The sequence below is a fragment of the Balaenoptera physalus genome, assembly GCF_965194825.1.
Source record: "Balaenoptera physalus genome assembly, chromosome: 3".
NCBI lineage: Eukaryota > Metazoa > Chordata > Mammalia > Artiodactyla > Balaenopteridae > Balaenoptera > Balaenoptera physalus.
In genome coordinates, this window is record NC_138890.1 from 6,715,885 (window position 1) to 6,742,262 (window position 26,378).

General features: G+C 40.8%; 1 protein-coding gene and 1 pseudogene across 2 annotated transcripts; both read right to left on the reverse strand.

Annotated features, from left to right (window-relative positions):
• Positions 1–8,729: 8,729 nt before the first annotated feature.
• Positions 8,730–10,304, reverse strand: LOC309658361 (olfactory receptor 7D4-like). Its single transcript, XM_082456841.1, is given in 3 exon segments — positions 8,730–9,122; positions 9,124–9,708; positions 9,711–10,304. Coding segments are annotated over 3 exon segments (942 nt in total). The 5' UTR covers positions 10,017–10,304; the 3' UTR covers positions 8,730–9,071.
• Positions 10,305–20,707: 10,403 nt separating this feature from the next.
• LOC309658359 (olfactory receptor 7D4-like) lies at positions 20,708–25,951 on the reverse strand (annotated as a pseudogene). The gene has a single exon. The product of its transcript is annotated as an olfactory receptor 7D4-like (transcript).
• Positions 25,952–26,378: the final 427 nt, after the last annotated feature.

The window sequence follows — 26,378 nt, forward strand, 5'->3', positions numbered from 1 at the left end:
AGTTCCCCAAGCAGGGATTGAACCCAGGCCTTGGGCAGTGAGAGAGCAGAGTCCTAACTACTGAACCACCAGGGAATTCCCAAATACACTCTTATTGTTATGCAACTATTGCTACCATCCATCTCCAGATGTTTTTCATCATCCCAAATTGATGCTTGGTACTTATTAAATAACAACTTCCTGTTGCCCCTTGCTCTAGTCCTGGTAACCACCACCGTACTTTCCATCTCGGTCTCTATGAAATAGATTCCTCTAGTTACCTTACCTTGTGTATGTGGAACTGTATAGTTGGCCCTTGAACAACATGGGTTTGAAATGCGCCGGTCCACTTATACTTGGAATTTTCCTCAGTAAATAGTACGGTGCTACATGATCCATGGTTGGCTGAATCCATGGTTGCAGAACCTCGGATCCAGATGGCTGACTCTTGGACTTGAACATCCCCAGATTTTGTTGTCCCTGGCAGGTCCTGTAAACAGTCCCCTGCAAATACCGATGGACAGCTGTATTTGGCTTTTTGTGTCTGGCTTATTTCATATAGTAGAATACCTTCAAGTTTCATGCATGGTGTTGCATGTGACAGAATATTTCTTTTTAAGGCTAAATAATACCCCATTGGATATATATACCACATTTTGTTTATCCAGTCATCCATTAATGGACACTAAGGGGACTTCCATCTTTTGGCTACTGTGAATAATGCTGCTATGAACATGAATGTGGATAGAACTACCAAGTTCTTTCAGTTCTTCTGGGTGAAACTCAAAGGGGAAATTGCTGGATACTGTGCTAAGTCTCTATGTATCCTCGTTCACTTTTAAATCTTACCTTATCTTGACAGGTGTGTTATTCATAGGGATGTTGGGGAAAACTACAAAATGGGAGCTTTTGACAGAGAAATTTTGTCAGTTGGGTGTAAAGATGTAGTAAGAGTGTCTATAGCACTAGAGCACTTTAAATTTATGTTTTTGTTTCCTGCATTTGCCTCTACAGGGATATTTATTATATCCCATGGGGGATTGTGTATTACATCAAGCAACGTAAGAGCCAGTGATTTTGCTATATCTAGGTATCGTTTAACAATCGTAAGAAGAATTGCAGTTTTGTGTTAGTCACAAGTCACTGGATTCCTTCAGTGAACAAGGCTGTCTTGTTCACTGAAGGTACTATGCCATTGGTAACCAAAAGACATAAAATGCCCACAATGTGCAAAAACTCTCCAAAAGAAGGCAGATCCTAATGTCAGACAATGTAGAATTTAAAGCATTTCTACAGATAATCGATAAAAGATTCCAATTCTTCAAAATAGGAAAAGTTGAGATGTGTCTCCACTTAAAATATTTCTGTAAAATATATAAAGGAATGTTTGACAGAAATAAAAGGATGAAGAGATAATACACAGGGACTCCCCTGTTGATGCAGTGGTTAAGAATCCGCCTGCCAGTGCAGGGGACACAGGTTCAAGCCCTGGTCCGGAAAGATCCCACATGCCACGGAGCACCTAAGCCCATGTGCCACAACTACTGAGCCTGTGCTCTAGAGCCCGTGAGCCACAATTACTGAGCCCACGTGCCTAGAGCCTGTGCTCCACAACAAGAGAAGCCACCGCAATGAGAAGCCCACGCACCACAACGAAGAGTAGCCCCCGCTCGCTGCAAGTAGATAAAGCCCATGCACAACAACAAAGACCCAACACAGCCAAAATAAATAATTAATTAAAAATAAATTAAGAAAAAAAGAGAGAGTACACAGTTCCACGGGGGGACTTAATCACCTTTCTCCCCATAATGTTTCTCCAAACAATAGAGAAAAATGAGTTAGGCCATATATGTGAAAACAGTGAGCGAAGGCTTAATATATGTGTACTGAATACTGTCTCTCTAATAACTTACAAATCAGAAAGTGCTTGTCTGGGGATGAAGGTGAGGGGATGGACTAGAACAGGCAGGAGGGCTTTGGAGGAAAGATAATTATGTTCTGTATCTTGTTTCAGCTGGTGATTACTCAAGTATGTGCAGTTTTCCAAACTCATTCCCTGAATGCTTACATGTGCTTTTCATTGTACACTAATTGTATCTTTTTTAAAATTTATTTATTTATTTTTGGCTGCATTGGGTCTTCATTGCTGTGCACAGGCTTTCCCTAGTTGTGGCGAGCGGGGGCTACTCTTCGTTGCGGTGCACAGGCTTCTCATTGCAGTGGCTTCTCTTGTTGCGGAGCACGGGCTCTAGGCGCGCGGGCTTCAGTAGTTGTGGCACGCAGGCTCAGTAGTTATGGTGCACAGGCTTAGTTTCTCTACAGCATGTGGGATCTTCCTGGACCAGGGATCTAACCCGTGTCCCCTGCCTTGGCAGACGGATTCTCAACCACTGCACCACCAGGGAAGCCCCACTAATTGTATCTTAACAACAAAAAGTAAACATCCTATGCAGTCACCAGGAAAATAAACAGATTTCTGGCCCTGTTCAGTACAGGGTTTCCCAGTTTGAGGAATGTGGTATTAAGTAGAATCTCTACTATGAAATAGATAGCTGGTTTTCACCTGTGACCATATATGACTTCAGGGTTAACAAAATAACATTGGTAAACAAAAGACACATAATGCTGCCCAGGACATTTAAAATCTGTCCAAAAGAAAGTAGATCCTAATGCCGGACAATATAGACTTGATGTATATGGTTTCAGGCTTCAGGCTTCTCATCTGTGGGGTTATCATGATGGTGGATTTTGTTCATGCATAAGAACTGTGGAACTTTCCACCTTTGTCATTCGAATACTGTTGTGAAGATTACCATTTAGGCTGCTCTTCAGTTTTAGACTGTGATTGGGCACGGCACCCTCTTGCCTGCCCACTTGTAAGCCTCACAAGTGTCCTATTGTAATAAGTCGCTTCTTATGAAAAAATTAAAAAAACAAAGACTGTGATTGATTTTAACCAAATAGAGTTGACCTTTAAAACCACAGAAGGTTAAAAGATATCAAATGGTTGAACATGAAGGAAATCTGAAGAATAAATGAATAAAAGTAAAACAGAAGAACTGATAAATAATTCCCAGTGGTGGTTCTCTGAGAAGACACACATCCAGGGAGACTCATACAATACATAGATGTTGGAGAAAGTCTGACTTGGCATTTCCCCTTTGCAAAGGTGATGGGGAGAGCACAGACCTGTTTCAATTGAATTTTCCCAACCAAGACTTTCTTGAAGTTACCCAGTACTTAAAATTTATTTAGAGAGCTTTGGGCAAAATTTATTTAGAGGGTGTTGGGTGGGGGGGGAATCATGACATTGTTTTTCTAATCTTTTTTGGTTCAAGGTATAATAGTCAATATTTATTTTCCTTTTCTGCCATTATCTGCCCCAGAATATTTATGCCACTGTGGGTGTATATGTAGGACCTTTCCTATTTTCTTGCCTGCTTCATTTTTCCCATATCACTTTTGAACTGGTATATTAATCATTACTTTATTATCTACCTCCTACCATCATATCAGATCGTCTAGACCGCATACATGTTTTTTTAACTTTTAACTTTTTATTGAAATAAAATATTACATACAGGAAGTACACATGAGTATTTAGCTTGATACATTTTCACAGTGGAACACACCCATGTAACCAACACACAGATCAAGACACAGGACGTTACCACCACCCCAATATCCTCTGGTGTACCCTTCCAGACACACGCCTCCCAGGGTAAGCACTTTCCTGACTTCTGATAGCACAGGATGACTTTTATGTCTTTGTATTTGACATTAATGGAATCATACAGTATCACATTTTTTAATATAAATATATTGTTAAATTTATTTATTTGGCTGCATTGTGTCTTAGTTACAGCACATGGGATGTTCGTTGCGGCATGTGGAATCTTTCCTTGTGACGCGTGGGCGTCTCCCTACGTGTGGCACACGGGCTCTAGAGCATGCAGGCTTAGTTGCCCCGCAGCATGTGGGATCTTCGTTCCCCAGCCAGGGATCCAACCCGCATCCCTGCATTGGAGGGCAGATTCTTAACCACTGTACCACCAGGGAAGTCCCCAGTATCACTTTTTATATTTAAATAAACTTCTAAATTTCGGAACAGTTCAGATTTTCAAAAAACAAAAAACAAACAAAAAAAAACGTGTAGACGGTACAGAAAATTCCAGTGTACCCCACACCCAGTTTTTTCTATTGTTAGTATCTTACCTTGCAATTAGACCTCGTACATTTTTTGTATACGGTGCTCATGTCTTCTCAGTTTCCAGCACAGGGACATAATTATTTACTGAGAGATTAAAGGAGAAAACCAGAGAGAAGGACTTAAAAGGAGATACAGGTCTCCAGGCTTCTCCAGGCTCCTTCAAGGGAACGTCAACTATGTTGGCTGAATATTTCATTTTTCTTTTCTTCATAATTCCCAGCTGCAGTTTATACTGTGTAAGCCACATATAGACTTAAAATTTTTTCAATAGCCACAATAAACCAAAAAGAAATAACTGAGATCATTTTCTTAATAAATTTTATTTAACCCAACATATCCATAACATTTCAACATAGTAAGTGGTAATGGTGATATTTAAATCCTTATGGAGTATTCAGAATTCTCTGGTTACTATATATTCTTCAGATGTAACTGATACGTGTTTAGCTCTCAAAAAATTACAGTTGAAAAGGTAGCTTCTAATATCCAAAATATTTCCAATAATTGTCTACATACGGGTGTGAGGCCAGGAGCTCCCGGAGCCCTGGCTGCAGATTTAACCTCGGACCCCCGTGTCCTGAGTAGTTGTCACATGGCCCTCCAGACCCGCTTCATAATTGAAACAATGTCTCAAGTCTGGAAATCCAAAGACTGATTTGTGTCATCACAGTAGAAAATCACAGCCCACTAACCAATTTCCAGGCATACGTCAATAAGAAAGAACCTTTTCATCAAAGGGAAGACCTTGCACCATCACCACAATCCATACTAAATCTTCTCTCAAACCGTCCTCAAAAGGACTTGCAGTCTTTGCTAGAGTGACTAGGCACTGGGGAGAGGAAATGCCTAGATGGTCTCAGATGACACGAATTTCTGGAAATCCAAACTCCCATTGTAGCCCTCCACCAGTAAAGCAGAGTGTTATGGTAGGATTCCTCCCGCATGGCTGTGGATGGGCCAGGGGTCAGCTAGTGGGGGGTGGGGTCCAGATGCAGCCCAGAGGACATGGTTCATTCATTCATGTTGGCCTCGGTGGCAGAAGGGACTCTGCAGGTGTAATTAACTTCAGGATTTTGAGATGGGAAATTTATCCTGTATTATTTGGGTGGGCTGAATGTAATCACAAGTGTAGTTATAAGAGGAAGGCAGTGGGGTAAGAGAGAGATTTCAAGCTATATTTTTACTTTTAAGATGGAGGAAGGACCACCAGCCAAGCACTGCAGGGGGCCTCTAGAATTTGGAAAAGGCAAAGAAAGAGATTCCCCTCTAGCGCGTCCAGCAGTAAGCCCGTTGCTGATACTTCGTAGAATTCTGACCTCCAGAAGTGTAAGATAATAAACTTCTGTCATTTTAAGCCACTGGACTTAACAGCAATTTGCTACAGCAGCATCAAGAAACTAATACACCTCTCTTCCAAAATCTACCTGTCTTACTGCCACTGGCTTGGTCAGGTCCCCATCATCTTTCCCTGAACTACTTCAACAGCCTCCTAACTCTTCACTGTGCCTCCAATTTCCCCCGCTTATAGCAATACTAAAATCCTCATATTATGCCCATGATTACAGCATGGCCCTTGTGCTCAATTGCTTTTAGAATCCTTAATATGTCAAACTAGACTCTCAATAGTCTGTCTTCCATCTTCATATCTATGCTTATTTCTAATAAGTCAGACATAAGTTCCAAATATCTTACTGAAATGCTGTACTTGAATTTCCACATGCATGTGTGTGTGTGTGGTTTCTTCTTTCTCAAGTTCCCAATCTCCTATCCTGTTTTCTACCCAAACCCATTATCCAGTTAAATTTCTACTGATTATTTGTTACTCTTGGTCAAGTATATTCTCCATTAGAAGTTTTTCTGAATCCTAAGTGTTGGAAAAAATGTGAAAAAACTGAAACCTTCATTCATTGCTGGGGGGAATGTAAAATGGTGCAGCCACTTGGAAAACAAGTTTGGCGTTTTCTTAGAAATTAAATACAAATTTACCGTATGACCGACCCACTAATTACTCTGCAATACCTACCCCAAAGAAATAAAAGCACATTTTGGCACAGAGACTCATATGCAAACGTTCATAATAACATTATTCATATTAACCCCAAACTGGAAATACCCACATAGCTGTCAATTGGTAAATGGATAAACAAAATGTGGTACATCCATACATTTGAATACTATTCTGCAATTATAAGGAACAAAATACTGATGTGTGTTTTCCACATGAATAACCCTGACAAATCATTATGCTAAGTGAAAGAAGCCAGATACAATAGATCATCTATTGTATGATTCCATTTATATAAAATAGCTAGAAAAGGCCAGTTTATAGAGAGAAAGAAACAGATAAGTGGTTACCTAGGACTGAGGTGGCAGTTGATAATACCTGCAAATGGGCATGAGGGAACTTTCTAGGGTGATAGAAATGGTCTGTGGATTGTGGTGATGGTTGCATAACTCTATAAGTTTACGAAAACTATTAAACTTACGCTTTCAATGAATGAATGAATGGTATATAAATGATCCTGCAATAAATCTGTTAAATAAATTTAAAAAAAATTTTTTTCTGGACTTAATCAAGGTGATTTGAAAAGTTTTACCTTTGTTTTCAGCATGCCTTATTACACACCAATATTATTATGGTTACCACTGTATTTCAGTCATGTTTACCTCTTTGGTCCCCAGTTGAGTTTGTATGAAGTAGGCAATAAATACACTATGGATTAAACTTAGTAGAGTCAAATTGAATTAAAGCCACACTGAATATGTTTTTCCTCACTAAAAAATTACGATTTTCCAGTACTTTTGAAGATCTTAGTACATACCCGATACTTGTTTTATTTTGTTTTTGTTGTTTTTGCCCCCAAAGTCCTTAGTTCCATTCATGGTATTGTTTGGATACTCTTCACAGTCTTTATCACCTGTCTCAGCTTTGGTTCCCCAGAAGCAGATCCAAGGATTCACGTGCAAGTACTTTATTGGAAGGAGCAAGGACCATGGTATGTGGGTTGGAGAGAGGAGAAGTGATACAGGGAAGAAAACACATCTAGTAAAGTTTACCTTAAGTCAGCTCCCGCAGGAGTGAGCAGAGTTTCCATCCTGTAGGGAAATTCTGGAAAATGGCACAAAATCCAAACTTCAGAATTATTCCAGCTGAGGGGTGAAGAAGATGGTACACCCCACACCTGTCCATCAAGAACTGTCCCTGGTAGGGCATAATTCTATGTCACGTCTACCATCATGCGTTGGGAAAAGTAGGTTCCACCTGGTGGTGACAGTGGCAGTCAGGCTGGTGTGCAGTGGGGATGTGAAGGGATCCCAGGGAATGTAAGAGAAATACTGACCACTTCTACCATGCCATCCTTCACTGCAGACTCAGTTCTATCAATATTCTTCTCAAAAAGTGGACTAAGTTCTGAATACATTTCAGAAATGTGTAACTATCATTCCTGCTGGCACCTCCAGAGACATCCCTTCCCCAAAAATAAACCACATTACAAAATAAGGTTTATTCTGTTGTATTCATTACTAGATGTTTTAGGATCTTCGGTGTATCTTCAAACTGCCATGATGGGAAATAAATGTCCAATAAAACAAGGAAAGGAAAGAGGAAGGGAAGAAGAAGGAAGGCAAAGAATGAAGCAATATAACAGAGTTATCTGATGCAATATATTACTATGAATCACCTGAACAAACTAGCTGTCAAAACATTCCCACCTAAATGTCCATCAACAGAGGAATGGATAAAGAATATGTGGTACATATATACAATGGAATATTACTCAGCCATTAAAAAAGAATGAGATAACGATATTTACAGCAACATGGATGGGCCTAGAGATTGTCATACTGAGTGAAGTGAGTCAGACAGAGGAAGACAGTATCATATGATATCACTTATATGTGGAATCTTAAAAAATGACACAAATGAACTTATTTACAAAACAGAAAAAGATTCACAGACTTCAAAAACAAATTTATGGTTACCAAACAAAGTGGAAAGATGGGGGATTGATAAATTAGGAGTTTGGGATTTACATATTCACAGTACTATATATATAATCATCAAGGACCTCTTGTATAGCATAGGGAACTCTACTCAATATTTTGTAATAACCTATATGGGAAAAGAATCTGAAAAAAATGGATATATGTATATGTATAACTGAATCAGTGCTATACATCTGAAACTAACATAACAATGTAAATCAACTTTAATATAAAATAAAAGTTCAATTAAAAAAATTCCCACTCTTAAAGTTGAAAATCACGTCACTGTTTTCAGGAAAACTGTGATAGCAAAGTTAGCAACATGGGCTCAATGCCAGGTTTCCAGGTTAGCATACATCCCATTCTCATTCTCTTTTAAAAATGGGGTAAATGAGAGAAAATACCTTTAAAAATGTTGTCAAGATTACATAAAATATACACATAATACAATAAGAACAGACTTGATATATGAAGCAGTTTGGTCATGAGTATTGTGTGATTTTCATTCCATTTTTTTCCAGAGAAAGACAAACACAACCAAATTAAGGTGAAGAACATCAACATTTGAGAGGATAATTTTAGGGGGAAACCATGCCACATTTGATATAAATGCTACAAATCTAATGTCGGAAATCACTGGAATGGCTGTAAGAAAGCTGGCCCAAGATAGAAATGTATGGTCTGCAAATAGGAAACAAAAGTTAAAAAAGAATTACTGAGGAGGGTGTTGAAGAGAAACTAATACAAAAACAAATAAAAGCAAAGTCATAGGTGCTTTGAGAATAGATGAAATGAAGCATGTCTTTCAGGGTCAAAAAAGAGCCAACATATTTAAATTCACAACATTTGTTTTTGAGCCTCACAATGTCCACTTAGTGCTGAGGCCAGTGACCCATCACAGATAAGGGGCACCTCGGCTGAGGAGCCTTCCCAGGGCCCCTTTCACATACATCCTTGTTCCTCAGGCAGTAGATGAAGGGGTTCAGCATGAGGGTGACCACAGTGTACATTACAGAGGCAAAGGAGCTTCTCTGGGAAGAATGAGTCATATCGGTACTGAGATAGATCCCCAGGCTTGTCTCATAGAACAAGGAGACCACACAGAGGTGAGACCCACAGGTGGAAAATGCTTTATATTTTCCTGCTGTAGAGGAGATTCTCATTAAAGAGGAGACAATTCGAGAGTAAGAGAAGAGGATTCCAGTGAGGGGAAACACACCCAGCAGGGCAGTGGCCACAAACAAGAAGATGTTATTGATGAGGGTGTCAGAGCAGGCCACCTTGAGAATCTGAGTCAGTTCACAGAAGAAATGTGGAATTTCAGTGCCAGTACAGAAGGTCAGCCGCCTCAGCAGTAGAATATGAAGCAGGGCAACCCAGAAAATGATGAACCAACACATCAGAACCAGGAGGCCACAGAAGCAGGGGTTCATGATGACCATGTAGTGCAGGGGGAGGCAGATGGCCACAAACCGGTCATAGGCCATCACAGTCTGAAGAAAACCATCCATTCCAGCAAAAATCATTAAAAAAAATACACCTGAGTGAGGCACCCTATGTAGGAGATGTCCTTGCTCTGTGCCTGGATGTTCACCAGCACCTTCGGGACAGTGGTGGAGATGAAACAGATGTCAACAAAGGAGAGGTTGGCGAGGAAGAAGTACATGGGGGTGTGGAGGTGGGAGTCCGAGCTGACGGCCAGGATGATGAGCAGATTCGTCAGCACAGTGATCAGGTACATGGACAGGAACAGTCCAAAGAGGAGGGGCTGCAGTTCAGGATCGTCTGAGAGGCCCAGGAGGAGGAACTGTGATACTCCCGTGTGGTTTCCTGCTCCCATGTGGATGGTGCGTCTGCTGGGGAAGGAGGCAAAAGCAAGGTTCAGCTAACAGCCGATTGTGGGAAAGATTGGAGAAGAGGTAGTGATTCTCTGGGAAATAAGCTTTGGAGAGAGGGTCCAGATTCCAGAAAATGAGAGAAAGAAACAGAACTGGGTTCAGTAGAAACTAAAGTATCTGAAAACTACAGACCTCACCGTCATAGACTAAATACATATGGAACTGTCCCAGTCCCACTATTCTAGAGGTAAAGCCCAGTACCCACCCTCTCTCCTCTTTTCCTTCTTACTCCACCAGCCTTTACTGGGACACGGTCCCTGATGGTCATCACTGAAGCTTTCTCTTCTCTGCGGTCTATCTGGGGGAAACCCATTTGGGTTTCAACTGAGGCAGGGGTCACAGAATTATAGTGAAGGGGCAACAGGGACATGTTGTTATCATCTCAAGGGTTGAATTCTCAGGGCTCCTCATTAAATAAATTGTTGTATTGACTTTCCTCTCTCCAAACAACTCAGCTCCCTTGAGGTACAAGGAAAAGAAAATGGAAACATTTCAGCCAGCGCTGTGTGTGTGGAGGCAGCAATGGGGGAAGAAGGTATATTCTCCAAGGAGAAATTCTTCCTTCTTTGGTTTGACTTTAAAAGTGACAAGGTATCCCCTAAGGAATGTTTAATTTCTACAAGAACCAAAACATGGAAGCCTTTGTAGATATTATGGAGGGCTCCATTTATTACCTCTAAATAGAGGGGCAGGGGCAGCACTTAACCAGGTAGATTGGGTTGAAGAGTATGTATTGAGGAAATACATGTGGCAAATATAAATGATCTGTAAAGTTTGTCAAGGAAGGGGAGGACAGAGGTAAAACATAGCCTAAAGGGAGTATCTAATATGAGAGGGTTAAACCTAAGATTCAATGGAAGTTATGGGAACACATTTAACTTCAAGCAGAAAGATGTTGTTTAGTGCAAGCATTTGAATACACAGGAATTTCTGGATACATAATTCATAGGATGCACTGTACACTCTAAACCAACAACAATCATAATGTGCTGTATCTCCAGTTTATAGGACATGGTTGCAGAAATCAAGGGTTGGAAGCAGAAGTGAACCCTTGTAATATCACTCCCAGTTAGTCATGTGGGGAGTTTGTGGTCCAAGCCTACACACTTCTGGCCTCTGCAGGTTTGGAGGCCTGGACACCTAAAAAGATAACAGTTCCAGAGACATGGCGAAAGTCCCATTGAATTTTTTTTTTTTTTTTGGCCGTGTTGCCAGCTTGTGGAATGGTCGTGCTGCCGGCTTGTGGAATCATAGTTCCCCGACCAGGGATTGAGCCTGGCTCCGTGGCAGTGAAAGCTCCGAGTCCTAACCACTGGACCACCAGGGGATTCCCGCCATTGAACTTCAACCAATTCTACTGCATGAACATTTCAAGTTCTTTATGCTAAGAACAGGAGTCACCTTCAGGCAAGGGTAATTGACCCTAATGATCAATGTAATTGTATGACCATGGCAGTGGACACTGGTACTTTGCTGTGCTCAGTCAGTGGCTGACAGCAAGAGCAATCTCAGGGCACAGTGGTGGATACAGATGGTGGTCAGTTATGCTCCCACAGCTAGAGATCTGAGTGGTGTGACCTTGGGTGAGGCAGCTTCCTTTAGCCGAGGACAGTTCTCAAAGAGAAGGCTCAGGGCTGTCATATGCTTGGAAAAATAAGCCTTTAATTCTGAAGAGAGAAGTGGGCAACACAACACAGGATTCACTACAGTGAATCCCGATGGCTGTTTGGATTGTGATCTGTAACAACATGGGCAGTGTCCCATGAGAGCTTATCTGTGATGCGTGGGGGGTCAGGAGTTGGGAAGGCCTTTCCTTAGGAAGTGAGGGCCAAACCAAGAACTGAAGCATCATGAGTAAGGCTCAGCTAAGCATGTCTTTCTGACCTGCTTCTCTATAAAAATCCAATTCTCTCTACCATTACTGACATTAAGACAGAACACCAGACCAACACATGTCACTGCCAAGTGGAAATTAGTGGGTTGTTTCACAGGCACATCCAACCAAACCTTTCCAAGAACAAACCTACATTTTTTTCTTCCTTTCTTTTCCTCAATCACTTTATATCAGAGACAGTAACACCGTAGGGAAGGTGAACAGATCCACACGTGGAATTGTTCTAGATGGTTAAGAAATAATAAAGTTATATTAAAATAATTTTCCTAATTAGTCTTTACTTTTTTATTAGCATTTATCACAAAGTCTAGGTTTACCACTTATTTATATATTACTTTCTACCAATAGAATGTACACTCTATGAATTTTGGTCCTTTACTTTGTTCCAAATCTCATACCCATACCCAGAAGAAAACAGTTAATAAATATTTAAAGGCACGAGTCAGTGAATCAAGCCATTGCTATTATTAGCATTTGAAATAAACTGGTTTCATCATCTGGAAAAAAAAGAAACGAAAAAATAGAAAAAAAAATGAACTTGGAAGCAGAGAAATGTTCCAATTTTTCTCTCTCTTTCCTAGTCTTTGCCTGATATTAAACTTCACCTACACAAATTGAACATTTGTAACTACCAAAAATTTGTATAATGGATGTAATCCATCTGTTAATCTCAGAATGTCTTGTTTTCCACATACCTTTTAATGACATGTAAATATTAGGTAATTTTTGTCTGTAAGGAAAAATCCCAGATCTAATAGTAATTTAAAGGAATATAAAGGGGAAAAAAACCCTATGGTCAAGACAGCATCAGGTTCCTCTTTTTCAGCATGTTTTCGGTATGATTAACAAAAGGGAATAGTTACAGAAGGGTATATTACATATCTTGGGTACTATTATGGGCCGAATTGTGTTCACTCAAAATTCCTGTGTTGATGTCCTAATCCCAGTGCCTCATAATGTGACTGTATTCAGAGACAGTGCCTTTAAAGAGGTAATTAATTTAACATGAGGTCGTTAGGGTGTGCCCTAATCCAATTTCACTGGTGTTCTTATAAGAAGAGGAGATTAGGAAACAGAGAGATCAGGGCACACCTGCACAGAGGGATGACCATGTGCAGAGGCAGCAAGGGGATGTCCATCTTCAAGGAGACACACCTGAGAGGAAACCAACCCTGCTGAGACCTTGATATTGAACTTCCAGCCTTCAAGATTGTGAGAAAATACATTTCTATTGTTGAAGTCACCCAGTCTGGTATTTTGTTATGGCAGCCCCAGCAAACTAATACAGGCACCAATTAAAAATCCTCTTGCGTCATCTTTTCCTTGAGCCAGATCTGCTGTAATTTCTTCTTTTTTTCCAACAATTTAAAAAATATTATTTATTTATTTATTTGGTTGCTCTGGGTCTTAGTTGTGGCAGGCGGGCTCCTTAGTTGCAGCTCACCAGCTCCTTAGGTGTGGCACATAGGCTCTTAGTTGTGGCACATGGGCTCCTTAGTTGCTGCAGGCAAGCTCCTTAGTTGTGGCTCACCAGGTCCTTAGTTGTGGCACATGGGCTCATTAGTTGTGGCATTCGAACTCTTAGTTGCAGCATGCATGTGGGATCTAGTTCCCAGACCAGGGATTGAACCCAGGCCCCCTGCATTGGGAGTATGGAGTCTTAACCGCTGTGCCACCGGGGAAGTCCCTGCTGTAATTATTTCAATGGAAGCAGTGACACGCTTTGCCCAGCTCCAGCTGGACAGCACCTTCCCACACGCCCATGCCAAATACCTCCTGCTTCCTGCCCTGAAGCTTCTCTGATACCACACTATGGGACATCTGAGGGAATCTGGTATATATTCAGAAGTGCGCAACTCAGAAATGTGGGGATGCTAATTTCTTTAGGACCACCTCTGGCCCATAGAAAGCATGAGCTGATGTATCTTCATCTACTGAGTGGCAAGTTCTGAGACACATATCACGATGCACCTCAGAAGGGTTTGGTGGGATTTAGCACCAGTCATCAATAAAGGAATCAAAACGATAACGATTAATTGGTTGGGTTTTCCTTCCTTCCCTGGTAGATAATAATAGGAGATATATACAACAAATATATATATATATATACATATATATGTATCTACATATGTGTATATGTGTGTGTATATATATATATATATATGTATATGTATATATATTTGTTCTGTTTCTCTGGATAACCCTAATAACAATCCCCAAGAGAAATTAAAATATGTCTGAACAAAAGGACATACATGAATTTTCATAGCACCATTACTCATAATATGCACAAAGTGGAAACAACCCAAACATTCATCAACTGATGAATAAATAAAACATAACATATTCATACTATGGAATATCATTCTACAATAGAAAGAAATCATGTGCGACAACACATATGAGTCTTGAAAAACATACTACGTGAAAAAATTATACTGATGAAAGATTTTATGATTTGATTTACAAGAAATGTCTAGAAAAGGCAAATGTATAGAGACAGAAAGTGGAATCATGGCAATGTGGATGTTAAGTGTGTAGGAAAATGGTATAACTAAAGGGTACTTTATAATTGAACCAAAATTCCATTATATTTTTACAACTAAATTTTCAAATAACATAAATCTATTGCTATCTAAAGAGTCTGATACAGACATAAGTAAATATTTCTGGCATAGAAGACTCTAAAGCCTGATATAAGTATATATAGGAATTTATTGTTTAATAAAGGTAGAATTTCAAATTCCTATGTCAAGGATAGATTATCACTAAACAATTGGCTCTCTTTCTGGAGGAAAAAAATAATTGGATCCACTACCCCACACCACATGCCAAAATACATTCTTTGAGGATTAAAGGTTAAAATGTCAGGGACTTCACTGGAGGTGCAGTGGTTAAGAATCCGCCTGCCAATGCAGGGGACACGGGTTCGATCCCTGGTCTGAGAAGATCACACATGCCGCAGAGCAACTAAGCCCATGCGCCACAACTACTGAGCCTGCGCTCTAGAGCCTATGAGCCACAACTACTGAGCCCACAGGCCGCAACTACTGAAGCCCACACGCCTAGAGCCTGTGCTCCGCAACAAGAGAAGCCACTGCAATGAGAAGCCGGTGCACCACAATGAAGAATAGCCCCCCATCGCCACAACGCCACAACGAGAGAAAGCCCACGCCCCTGCGCAGCAATGAAGACCTAACGCAGCCAAAAAAAGACAATGTCAGTAAAAATATTCAATTTTAGAAGAAAATTAAGAAATCTATGTAACCTAGAGTTGGAAGGGAATTTTTAAGGCTAGTAGGAAACCCAGAAATTATTTTTAAAAAGAAAAGAGTCCTTTGGCTACACAAAAAGTGAATATCTTGTTTGCAATAAATGAAACATTAACGTAGCAAAATAATTATCAATTTAATAGATGCATAAAATACATTTGATAATGCACATAAACAATTTTAGTAAAATATGCTAGGAAACAAGATTTCAAAAGACCTTTATAAACTCCTCTGGGGCCATCCACTGAAATATACAGCAAACATGATTTTGGAGAAAATTTAGAACAATTCCTGAATGAGTGAAGAACGCCTGGTATCAGTGCTGTTTCTCAACTTAGTATGGGAGGCTCTGTACGGTATGGTAAGATCGGAAAAATAAAAAACAAATACACACTTGAAGAAGATAAATACAAAGGTTGCAGAAAAATGTCACTATGAATACTAACAGAAATCCATGATTAGAGTTTAGCGCGGTATCCAATGTAAATAAGTAATACGGGGAAATAAAGGTTAAATACAGGACTGAACGGAGGAGATAGACCATCTCATGGATTGTCAGGCTTATCAATATGTAAGGATCATTCTAAGGGATCCAGGAAGTTGAGGACAAGCAGGTAGAAAAGCCCTTGAGGAGCATCCTGAGGGGTGAGTACGCACCCCGGTCCTCTTCTTCTAACCTCTAATCCTGGCGCTGGGCCTTGCACCGCCTCCCACACCACTTCCGGTTGTGGACCCCGCCCTCTGGCCGTAGCCCCGCCCACAGGCCTAGTTCCAGCCTCAACTTTGTCCGCTGGGCCTGTTCCTGCGCCCGGCCCCGACCCCGAATCGACCCCAGGCCCCTCAACCGCAATGTGGGGAGAAATGACAAGTTTCCTCCTGCAATGGTGGAACTTGGCTGACAGCCCCAACCTCAGAGCCCCGCCCCGCCACAACCGAGGTAGGAAGCGGAAGTGCGTCACTGGTGCGCGGCAGTCTTCTGTCCCGCGGCTGCGCGCCTCGAGGAGGGAGTCGCTTTGGTCGTCGTGCGTTGCAGCGTGTCCTCGGTGAGGCCCGCGTTAAGGGAGTGCTCTGCGATGTACGGAGCGCGTTAAAGGACAGGTTTGGCTCGGGCTTTCAGAGCGGTCTCCTTAGGCAGACCTGGCCCCTCCTCTCACGTTCGCCCGGACCTGAGCCCCCGCCTTCAGCGAGGTCGTAGGTGCGGCAAGGGGCGTCTACGGGTTTTGTCTTGCACGTGCTTCCCTGTTCGGAAGCCTGTGACTTTAGTCCATGAGGACATGAATATCCGCTGTTCCAGCCGGGTTGCTCAGGCCCCTGCGCCTTCTGGTTGTCATGAAGGTAGTGATCCTGCCGTGTTCGTGTGCGTATGAGGGTGTCCACTTGAAAATGCAAGAGTTGTGAGTTGAGTTTATTGAGTGTGTTACTGAGGACTGTTGCCCAGGAGTCAGCCTCTGAGATGGCTCTGAGAACTGGTTCTGGAGAGGTAAGGGGGGATGTTAGTATATATGTGGTTTTGGAGAAGGGTATGTATAATTGTCCACGAAAAATTAATCAGTCGATCTAAGAAAGAATTGGAAAATTTTATTCAAGCCAAATTTGAGGATTACAACCCCGGAAGAGCATCTCAGAACGGTCTGAGAAGTGTTTCGCCTTTTAGAAGTCAAGACTCAGTTTATATAAGTTTTTTGAGACAAAGGGCTTTACATTAAATGACTTTTTCCCCGCCGCGCCTCGCAGCATTCAGGATCTTAGTTCCCAGGGATGGAACCCACGGCCCCTGGGCTTGAAGCGCGTAGTCTTAATCACTGGAGCGCCAGGGAAGTCCCTCAATGGTGCATTATTGACAGTTTACATAATCCAGATTGAAGCGCCATCGTGGTGGGTCATGTGACCCTTTACAAGCTTAAGAAGGGTTGTTACCTTTTAAGTTGTCTTGATGCTAGGAGAATGTTGCTGTTTATGGTTGAGCATGTATTCTTGTGGATGGGGGAGGTTTGGTCAATGCATAATGTGGGTACACAATACACAGTGGGGGGAGAGGGGAGGCCAAAGGGCAGAGAAGAGTTTTTTATGTGTAAATTTTTCTTGTCTTGCCATAAATATGGATTTTATTTCACATAATCAAGCATCTTGGCGCAAGGTTCCTGCTAGTCAGGAGGAACAGATACTTTAGTTAATGGTTTTAGTGTGTTTCTAAGTATAGGAGAATGCAAGAATTGGGGTTCATAAAAGTTTCTTCTGAAATTATCTAACTATCTGAATGCATGCATGATCTGCCAGTTTTGCCAGAGCACAGAGTGCCTCATTTCTGACCTGTGTTCTGAATTCCTTTCAGGATGTGTGAAGGTGAGCCACTGCAGTGGTCAGTGAGTCAATCCTAGCAGACCCAGATGGTGGGCAATATTCTTTGGCTGGCAAGGGAAAGTTGGTTCACAGGGCGTCCTCTTTTCTTATGCAAAGTTTCATTTGAGAATTTGTCTTCATCTTTGCATGTTCTTTATTTTTGAATAGTACATACAGGTTGGAAGATGAGATGCTTTCTTGGGTATCCATGGTGTGCTAATTTCTGTATATTAATATAAATGTATGTAGACCACAAGTCTTTCACCTAAAGAAAAGCAAGGATCTTAGATGGCTGAACTTAGATCGGTACACGCGCACAGAGTTAAAACAGGGTCCTCAAGGAGAAAATGATGGGAGGATTTATGACACTGGTTCTAAAATAATTGAGATTACCATTAACAGGATGTTTGGGGTATATGTGTCCCCAACACACCTTTTTTTTTTTTTCGAAAAATCTTTAACCTAAAGAAAATCTAAACATCTAGTACAATGAATGTTCACTATAGTAGATACACTTATTTTTATTTAGCATTTTGCATGTTAGCTCTCTCAAATAAATAAATGAATTGTATGGTGAACTATTTGAGAGTCAGTAAGTTGAAAATAAATTGCATACGTGATACTTAACCTTTAAATACTTGGTAATGCATCTTTTAAAGATAAGGATATTGTCCTACTAAAACCACAATACTATTTTGCTCACAAAAATTAAAAATAACATAATCTATTGTCTACTCTGTGTAAAAACTAAACTTTTTTGTGTTGTTCCAAAATATGATTTTGGTTGTTTTGGAATTTACGACCCAATCAAGGTTTATATGTAGCAATTGTTATGTGTTTTAGTCTTTTTTATACCAGATCAGTTCATATTGTTTGTCCAGTATATTGACTTTTTGAAGAGTCACACCCAGTCTTTTAGAAAGTCACACATTTTGATAGTTCACATTTTATTTTCAGGCTGTGTTTAAATGTCTCCTCCATGTCTTAAATCAATATTTCCTGTGAAATGGCAATTGGATCCAGAGCAGAGGTTGGCAAACCTTTTATCTGAAAAGGTCCAGATAGGTGTGGAATTACTCAGCTTTGCCTTTGTACTGGGTGAGCTGCCATGGGCATAGCTGTGTTCCAGAGAAACTTTATTTACAAAAACAGGCCTGTGACCAAAGGGTGCCAACTCCCGGTGTAGAGGCTTCAAGATAAGTTCAGGATATGTTGAGGGTGATGTGTCCATCAAATTGCATTCTGTTAGGAAGATATAAATGTATGCCATCCTTTGATTTGTGATGCTAAGTTTGATTACTTGCTGAAGGTAGTGATCACTAGAGCAGTCTGTTTTAAATATAGAGTTTTCTGTTTGAGGAAAAAATATTGTGGGATGATATATTGATGCACAGAATATCTTGTTCCTCAACAACCTTTCTAACAATTGACTTAGCATCTGTTAATAACTTGCAGTGAGTAAACTTGTGTATATATTGTTTCACATTTGTAGGGGTGTATTTTCAGGGTGAGCTTCTCAGGTTGTTTTTCTAGGTCTAAGGGCAAATATACTTTTGCTGGATATTACAAATTCCCTTCCATAGGTCTTTTGCTGTTTTTCTGTTGCTCATCAACTTTTTAAAAGCATGTCTAAAATTTATTATGGAGAAACATAAGGAAAACCTTTTGCTTTTAACTTCAAGGCATTTGGTTTCAAAAAGAATATCCTATCCAATTTCATCGTGAGTAAAAATATCACAAATATTTTTCCAGAAGTACAGTGTTTTGGTTTCTATTATATTATGCCCAGACATTTTATGTGAGCCTTATTTGATTTTTATGTTGTAATTCTATTTTTTGTGTTCCTCTTTTTGTGTGTACTGTACTGGAACATTTTTGTGGAGAATGGCAAATTGTCTGGCAATCCACAAATGGTCATTGAATTCCTTTAATGAGTTAGGCTGTGTGCCAGGGACAGGAAAGCAATGGCCATGAAAAGAGACATAGTACTGCTACCATGGGGTTTACTGTGTCTATCTAGGAGTTCCGATTGAAAATGAAAACTGGCAGTTTTGTAATATGGACATAGAGTGTCTTACTAGGAGGTGGTACTATGTACTGGGAGGAATTGATATTTAAACTGTGAAATAAAGCATGAGTAGGATTTACATAGTCAGGTCATTGAACTAGGGTGAGGATTTGTAGGTTGGGGAGAAAATTACAGGTGACAGGAACTTCATGAGCAAAATACTGCATAGTTGGGAGCTTATTGTTTTTATTTTTTAAACTGAGAAAGAGGTTTGGCAGAAGAAGGGAGAGTGGGGGGAGTTAGAGTGGAGAGCAGGGACAGGACCGGGAATGAGGTACCCTGGACAATACTCAAAGGCCAAGGAAACTTCTGAAACATTTTAAGCAGGAAAGTGATTTGACATCATTTACAACTGAAATAGAACCCAATAACTCCTACTTTGGGAAAGGACTTTTGGAAACATGAGAGTGAAGTCATGGAGACAAGATAGAATCCTGTGTTACACGTTTTAAAACAGAATCATGGTTATATTGATGTCACAGTTGTTACAGAAAGAAAATGATGAAATGATTTGAGAGTTTTTGTAGAAGGAGAAAATGAAAGAATCTGGGCATTTCCTTCACCTATTTATTTCCTAGAGGATATACCCCCCAATTAATGCATGCTTGAGTAGCACTTAGTGAAAACATTCAACCCAGGGCTGTTCTTAGGGAACTTGTAAACTACTGGAGGAGGCAACCATCTTTCCAAGAAAATACATGTATTATTAATATGTATTATTAATAAATGTATTATTAAAATGTGTTAGGGTTCTGGAGCTAAAGTAGAGGACCATATTATTTTCTCTATCTTTATGTGAGAGTAGTTGAAGGTAAGAAAAGAATGATATTTAAGTCATAAAAAGACAAGGTGTAGGAATTATCCATGTTGGACGTGAGGGGAGTAGGAGGTAGGGAAAGCGTTCTGTATTTGGTTGATTACATTTCTAGGGTGACAGAGGGGAGTGCATGAAGGGTTACTCCCAGATTTGACAGTGCAGGCATTTTACCTGATTGGGAAAAATGCTGAGGGAGGAATCTAATCTTCAATGTACAACTGACAGGAAAAACAAGTAGTATCTTTTAAAAAAATTTTTATTTATTTTTGGCTGCGTTGAGTTTTTGTTGCTGTGCGCGGGCTTTCTCTAGTTGCGGCAAGCAGGGGCTACTTTTCATTGCGGTGCGCAGGCTTCTCATTGCGGTGGCTTCTCTTGTGGAGTATGGGCTCTAGGCACATGGGCTTCAGTAGTTGTGGCACGTGGGCTCAGTAGTTGTGGCTTGCGGGCTCTAGAGCGCAGGCTCAGTAGTTGTGTCGCACGGGCTTAGTTGCTCCGCAGCATGTGGGATCTTCCCGGACCAGGGATCACACCCGTGTCTCCTGCATTGGCAAGCAGGTTCTTAACCACTGCGCCTCCAGGGAAGTCCCAACAAGTAGTATCTTTTTAAATGCTGTGAATCGAGAGAAAATATGAATGTATTTTAATTCATGAACAACAAATTCATTCAACAGTTTAATTAGAATCAGTGGCTGAGGGCTTCCCTGGTCTGGGTCTGGGAAGATCCCACATGCCGCGAAGTAACTAAGCCCGTGTGCCACAACTACTGAGCTTGTGTTCTAGACCCCGTGATCCACAACTACTGAAGCCCGCGCGGCTAGAGCCCATGCTCCGCAACCAGAGAAGCCACCGCAGTGGGAAGCCCGCGCACCGCAACAAAGAGTAGCCCCCGCTCACCGCAACTAGGGAGAGACCACACGCAGCAACGAAGACCCAACACAGCCAAAAATAAATAAAATAAAATAAAAAATTAATTAATTAAAAGAAAAAAAGAATCAGTGGCTGAGCACTGAAAAATAGCTTCTCCATGAAAATTCACTTTGTTATTATAATCTGAGCAAATGCTTATCTTCATAAACATATAGTGGTTTTGAGATACCTTTTCCTACTCAAAGGAGGACTCTTATTCCCTAAAGGTTCATCCATAGTAACCAGTCCTGTTTGACTCCTTATAGACACTGATGTATTAGGGGACTAGGATCACTCCATAGGTAAATGATGAGAAGGTTCCCCTGGCAATGTAGGTTGCCACAAAGCACTGAAGTGTCCATGTGATTTGGCAATTTCCTTATTACCGTGTGTATTTGCAACTTCTTTGTCCCAGTGAACTAGCTGTGACATAGTGAACTAATTGTTGAAGGTTCTGAAGATAAAGTTGGTGAGGATGTGCATATGCTGTTGGTTGGGGAGTTCATTGGAAAATAGTTTAAAATTTATACATATGCCTGCACATGTGTATCAAGATAAAAGTAAAAACTTTTCATTCCAGTATTATCTGAAAGAATCCTAAGCTGGAAACAATTCAAATGAAGATTAACAGAATAATGGACAAACTGTGGTATGCTTATACCATTGGAAAACTCTAAAGCAAAAAAATGCAAAAAAAAATCTACCTGTCTTATTGCCACTGGCTTGGTCAGGTCCCCATCATCTTTCCCTGAACTACTTCAGCAGCCTCCTGACTCTTCACTCTGCCTCCAGTTTCCCCTGCTCATAGCAGTACTAAAATCCTCACATTATGCCCATGATTACAGCATGGCCCTTGTGCTCAATTGTTTTTAGAATCCTTAATATGTCAGACTAGACTCTAAATAGTCTGGCATCCATCTACATATCTATGCTTACTTCAGTAACTTATAACTCAGTCATAAGTTCCATATAACCTCCTGAAATGCTTTATTCTTGAATTTCCCCATGCAAGTGTGTGTGTGGTTTCTTCTTCCTCTAGTTCCCAATCTCCTATCCTCTCTGCTTCCTACCAAAACCCATTATCCAGTTAAATTCTACTGACTTTTTGTTACTCCAATCTCAACTACACCGTTCCATTAGAAGATTTTTTCTGAATCTCAAGTGTTGGTGAAAATGTGGAAAAACTGAAACCTTCATTCATTGCTGGTGGGACTGTAAAATAGCACAGCCACTTTGAAAACCAGTTTGGTGTTTTCTTAGACATTAAATATAAATTTACCATATGATCCACCAATTACCCTGAGATATCTACCCAAAAGATATAAAAGCACATTTTAGCACAGAGACTCATATGCAAACATTCATAATAGCATTATTCATATTAACCCCAAACTGGAAATATCGAAATATCTATCATTTGGTAAATGGATAAACAAAATGTGGTACATCCATACATTTGAATACCATTCTGCAGTTATAAGGAATAACATACTGATGTACGTTTTCCACATGAATAACCCTACAATATCATTATGCTAATTGAAAGAAGCCAGATATGAAAGATCATACATTGTATGATTCCATTTTTGTAAAATAGCTAAAGAAGGTCAGTTAATAGAGACAGAAGCAGATAAATGGTTGCCTAGGACTGAGGTCGCAGTTGATATTACCTGCAAATGGGCACAAGAGAACTTTCCTGGGGTGACAGAAATGTTCTAAAACTGGATTGTGCTGAAGATTGCCTAACTAACTATAAATTTAGCAAAACTGTTGATCTTATGCTTTCAAGGGCTGAATTTCATGATATATACATGATCCATCAATAAATCTGTTACATAAATTTTAAAAAGTTTTTCTCTGTAATTATTTAATGTGAGATGACAAGTTTTACCTTTGTTTTTAGCATGCCTTATTACACACCAGTATTTTTATGGTTAACCACTCTATATTGCAATCATGTTTACCTCTTTGGTCCCCAACTGAGTTTGTATAAAGTAGACAATAAATACATTATAGATTAAACTTAGTGGAATCATATTAAATTAAAGCCCCACTGAATATGTTTTTCTTCACTAAGAAATTATAATTTTCCAGTAATTTGAAGATCTTAGTACATACCCACTACCTATTTTATTTTGTTTTTGCTGTTTTTGCCCCTCAAAGTCCTTAGTTCCATTCATGGTATTGTTTGGATACTCTTCACAGTCTTTATCACGTGTCTCAGCTTTGGTTCCCCAGAAGCAGATGCTGAGCCAAGGATTCACATGCAAGCTGTTTATTTGAAGGAACAAGGACCATGGAACATGGGTTAGAGAAAAGGGAAGAGATACAGGGCAGAAAATACATCCAATAAAGCTTAAGTCAGCTCCCACAGGAGTGAGCAGAGTTTTCATCCTGTAGGGAAGTTAGGGAAAATGGCACAAAATCCAAACTTCAGAATTATTCCAGCTAAGGGGTGAAGAAGATGGTACACCCCACACCTGTCCATCAAGAACTGTCCCTCGTGGGGCATAATTCTCCGTCAGGTCTGCCATCACGCGTTGGGAAAAGTAGGTTCCACCTGGTGCTGACAGTGGCAGTCAGGCTGGTGGGGATGGTGAAGGGATCCCAGGGAATGTAGGGGAAGTGCTGACAGCTTCAACCATTCCATCCTTCACTGCAGACTCAATTGTATCAATATTCTCAAAAAGTGGACTAAGTTCTGAAAACACTCCACAGGTGTGTGACTACCACTCCTGCTGGCACCTCCAAAGAGTGCCCTGCCCCCAGAATAATCCATGTGAGCAAAGAAGTTTTATTCTGTTGTATTCATTATTAGATGTTTTAGGATCTTGGGGTATATCTTAAAACTGCAGTGATGATGGGAAATAAATGTCCAATAAAACAAAGGAAAGAGGAAGGGAAAGAAGGAAGGAGGAAGGAAGGCAAAGAATGAAGCAATATCTCAGCGTTACCCGATGCAATATATTACTATGAATCTCCTGAACAAACTAGCTTTCAAACCTAAGTTCCCACTGTTGAAGTTGAAAATCACATCACTCTTTTCAGGAAAAGCATGACAGCAAAGTTGGGAATGTGGGCTCAATGTCAGGTTTCCAGGTCAGAGTCCATCCCAATCTCAGTCTCTTTGAAAAATGGGGTAAATGAGAGAAATACCTTTAAAAATGTTGTCAAGATTACATAAAATATACACATAAAACAATAAGAACAGTCTTGGTACATGAAGCAGTTTGGTTATGACTACTGCATGATTTTCATTCCATTGCTTCCAGAGAAAAACACACACACAAGCAAATTAGGTGAAGAATATCGATATTTGAGAGGATAACTGTGGTGGGAAATCATGCCACATTTAATATAAGTGCTTCAGATGTAATGTTGGAAATTGCAAGAATGGCTATAAGAAAGCTGGCCCAAGATAGAAATGTATGGTCTGCAAATAGGAAGCAAAAGTTAAAAATGAATTACTGAGGAGGGTGTTGAGGAGAAACTAATACAAAAACAAATAAAAGTCATAGGTGCTTTGAGAATAGAAGAAATGAAGCATGTCTTTTGGGGTCAAAAAAGAATCAAGACATTTAAATTCACAACATTTGTCTTTGAGCCTCACAATGTCCACTTAGTTCTGAGGTCTGTGGCCCATCGCAGACAAGTGGTACCTAAACCGAGGAGGCTTCCCAGGGCCCCCTTCACATCCTTGTTCCTCAGGCTGTAGATGAAGGGGTTCAGCATGGGGGTGAGCACGGTGTACATGACTGAGGCAATGGAGCTTCTCTGGGGAGAATGGGTCACAGCAGAAGTGAGATAGATCCACACGCCTGTCCCGTAGAACAAGGAAACCACAGAGAGGTGAGACCCACAGGTGGAAAATGCTTTATATTTTCCCGCTGCAGAGGAGATTCTCATTAAAGAGGAGACAATTCGAGAGTAAGAGAAGAGGATTCCAGTGAGGGGAAACACACCCAGCAGGGCAGTGGCCACAAACAAGAAGATGTTATTGATGAGGGTGTCAGAGCAGGCCACCTTGAGAATCTGAGCCAGTTCACAGAAGAAATGTGGAATTTCAGTGTCAGTACAGAAGGTCAGCCGCCTCAGCAGTAGAATATGAAGCAGGGGAACCCAGAAAGTGATGAACCAACACATCAGAACCAGGAGGCCACAGAAGCGGGGGTTTACGATGACCGTGTAGTGCAGGGGATGGCAGATGGCCACAAACCGGTCATACGCCATCACAGTCAGGAGAAAACTATCCATTACAGCAAAAATCATAAAAAATACACCTGAGTGAGGCACCCTATGTAGGAGATGTCCTTGCTCTGTGCCTGGATGTTCACCAGCACCTTCGGGACAGTGGTGGAGACGAAACAGATGTCAACAAAGGAGAGGTTGGCGAGGAAGAAGTGCATGGGGGTGTGGAGCTGGGAGTCCGAGCTGACGGCCAGGATGATGAGCAGATTCCCCAGCACAGTGACCAGGTACATGGACAGGAACAGTGCAAAGAGGAGGGGCTGCAGCTCAGGATCGTCCGAGAGGCCCAGGAGGAGGAACTGTGATACTCCCGTGTGGTTTCCTGCTCCCATGTGGATGGTGCGTCTGCTGGGGAAGGAAGCAAAAGCAACGTTCAGTGAACAGCCAAACGGCACCTCAGCTAGTCATCACTTACGATTCCACCTTTAGGTCGATATCCTTCACCCTCTATTAGTCCTTCCAATGACAGTGATTCACTCAGCCAAATGGTAGACCATTTCCATTTTACATGTATTTATTTAGCAGAAAAAATATTTTTATCTCCTACTCACTGCTTCTAATTTTTTTTGTTATTGGAGTATAGTTGATATACAGTACTGTGTTAATTTCTGCTGTACAGCCAAGTGATTCAGTTATACATACATATATATATATATATACATTCTTTTTTTTTTTTTTGGCTGCCCCATGCTGTCAGTCGCTGTAAGACTGAGGAACAAGTCCTGACAACAGGTGAAGGGATTAAGAAGAGACGGGGTC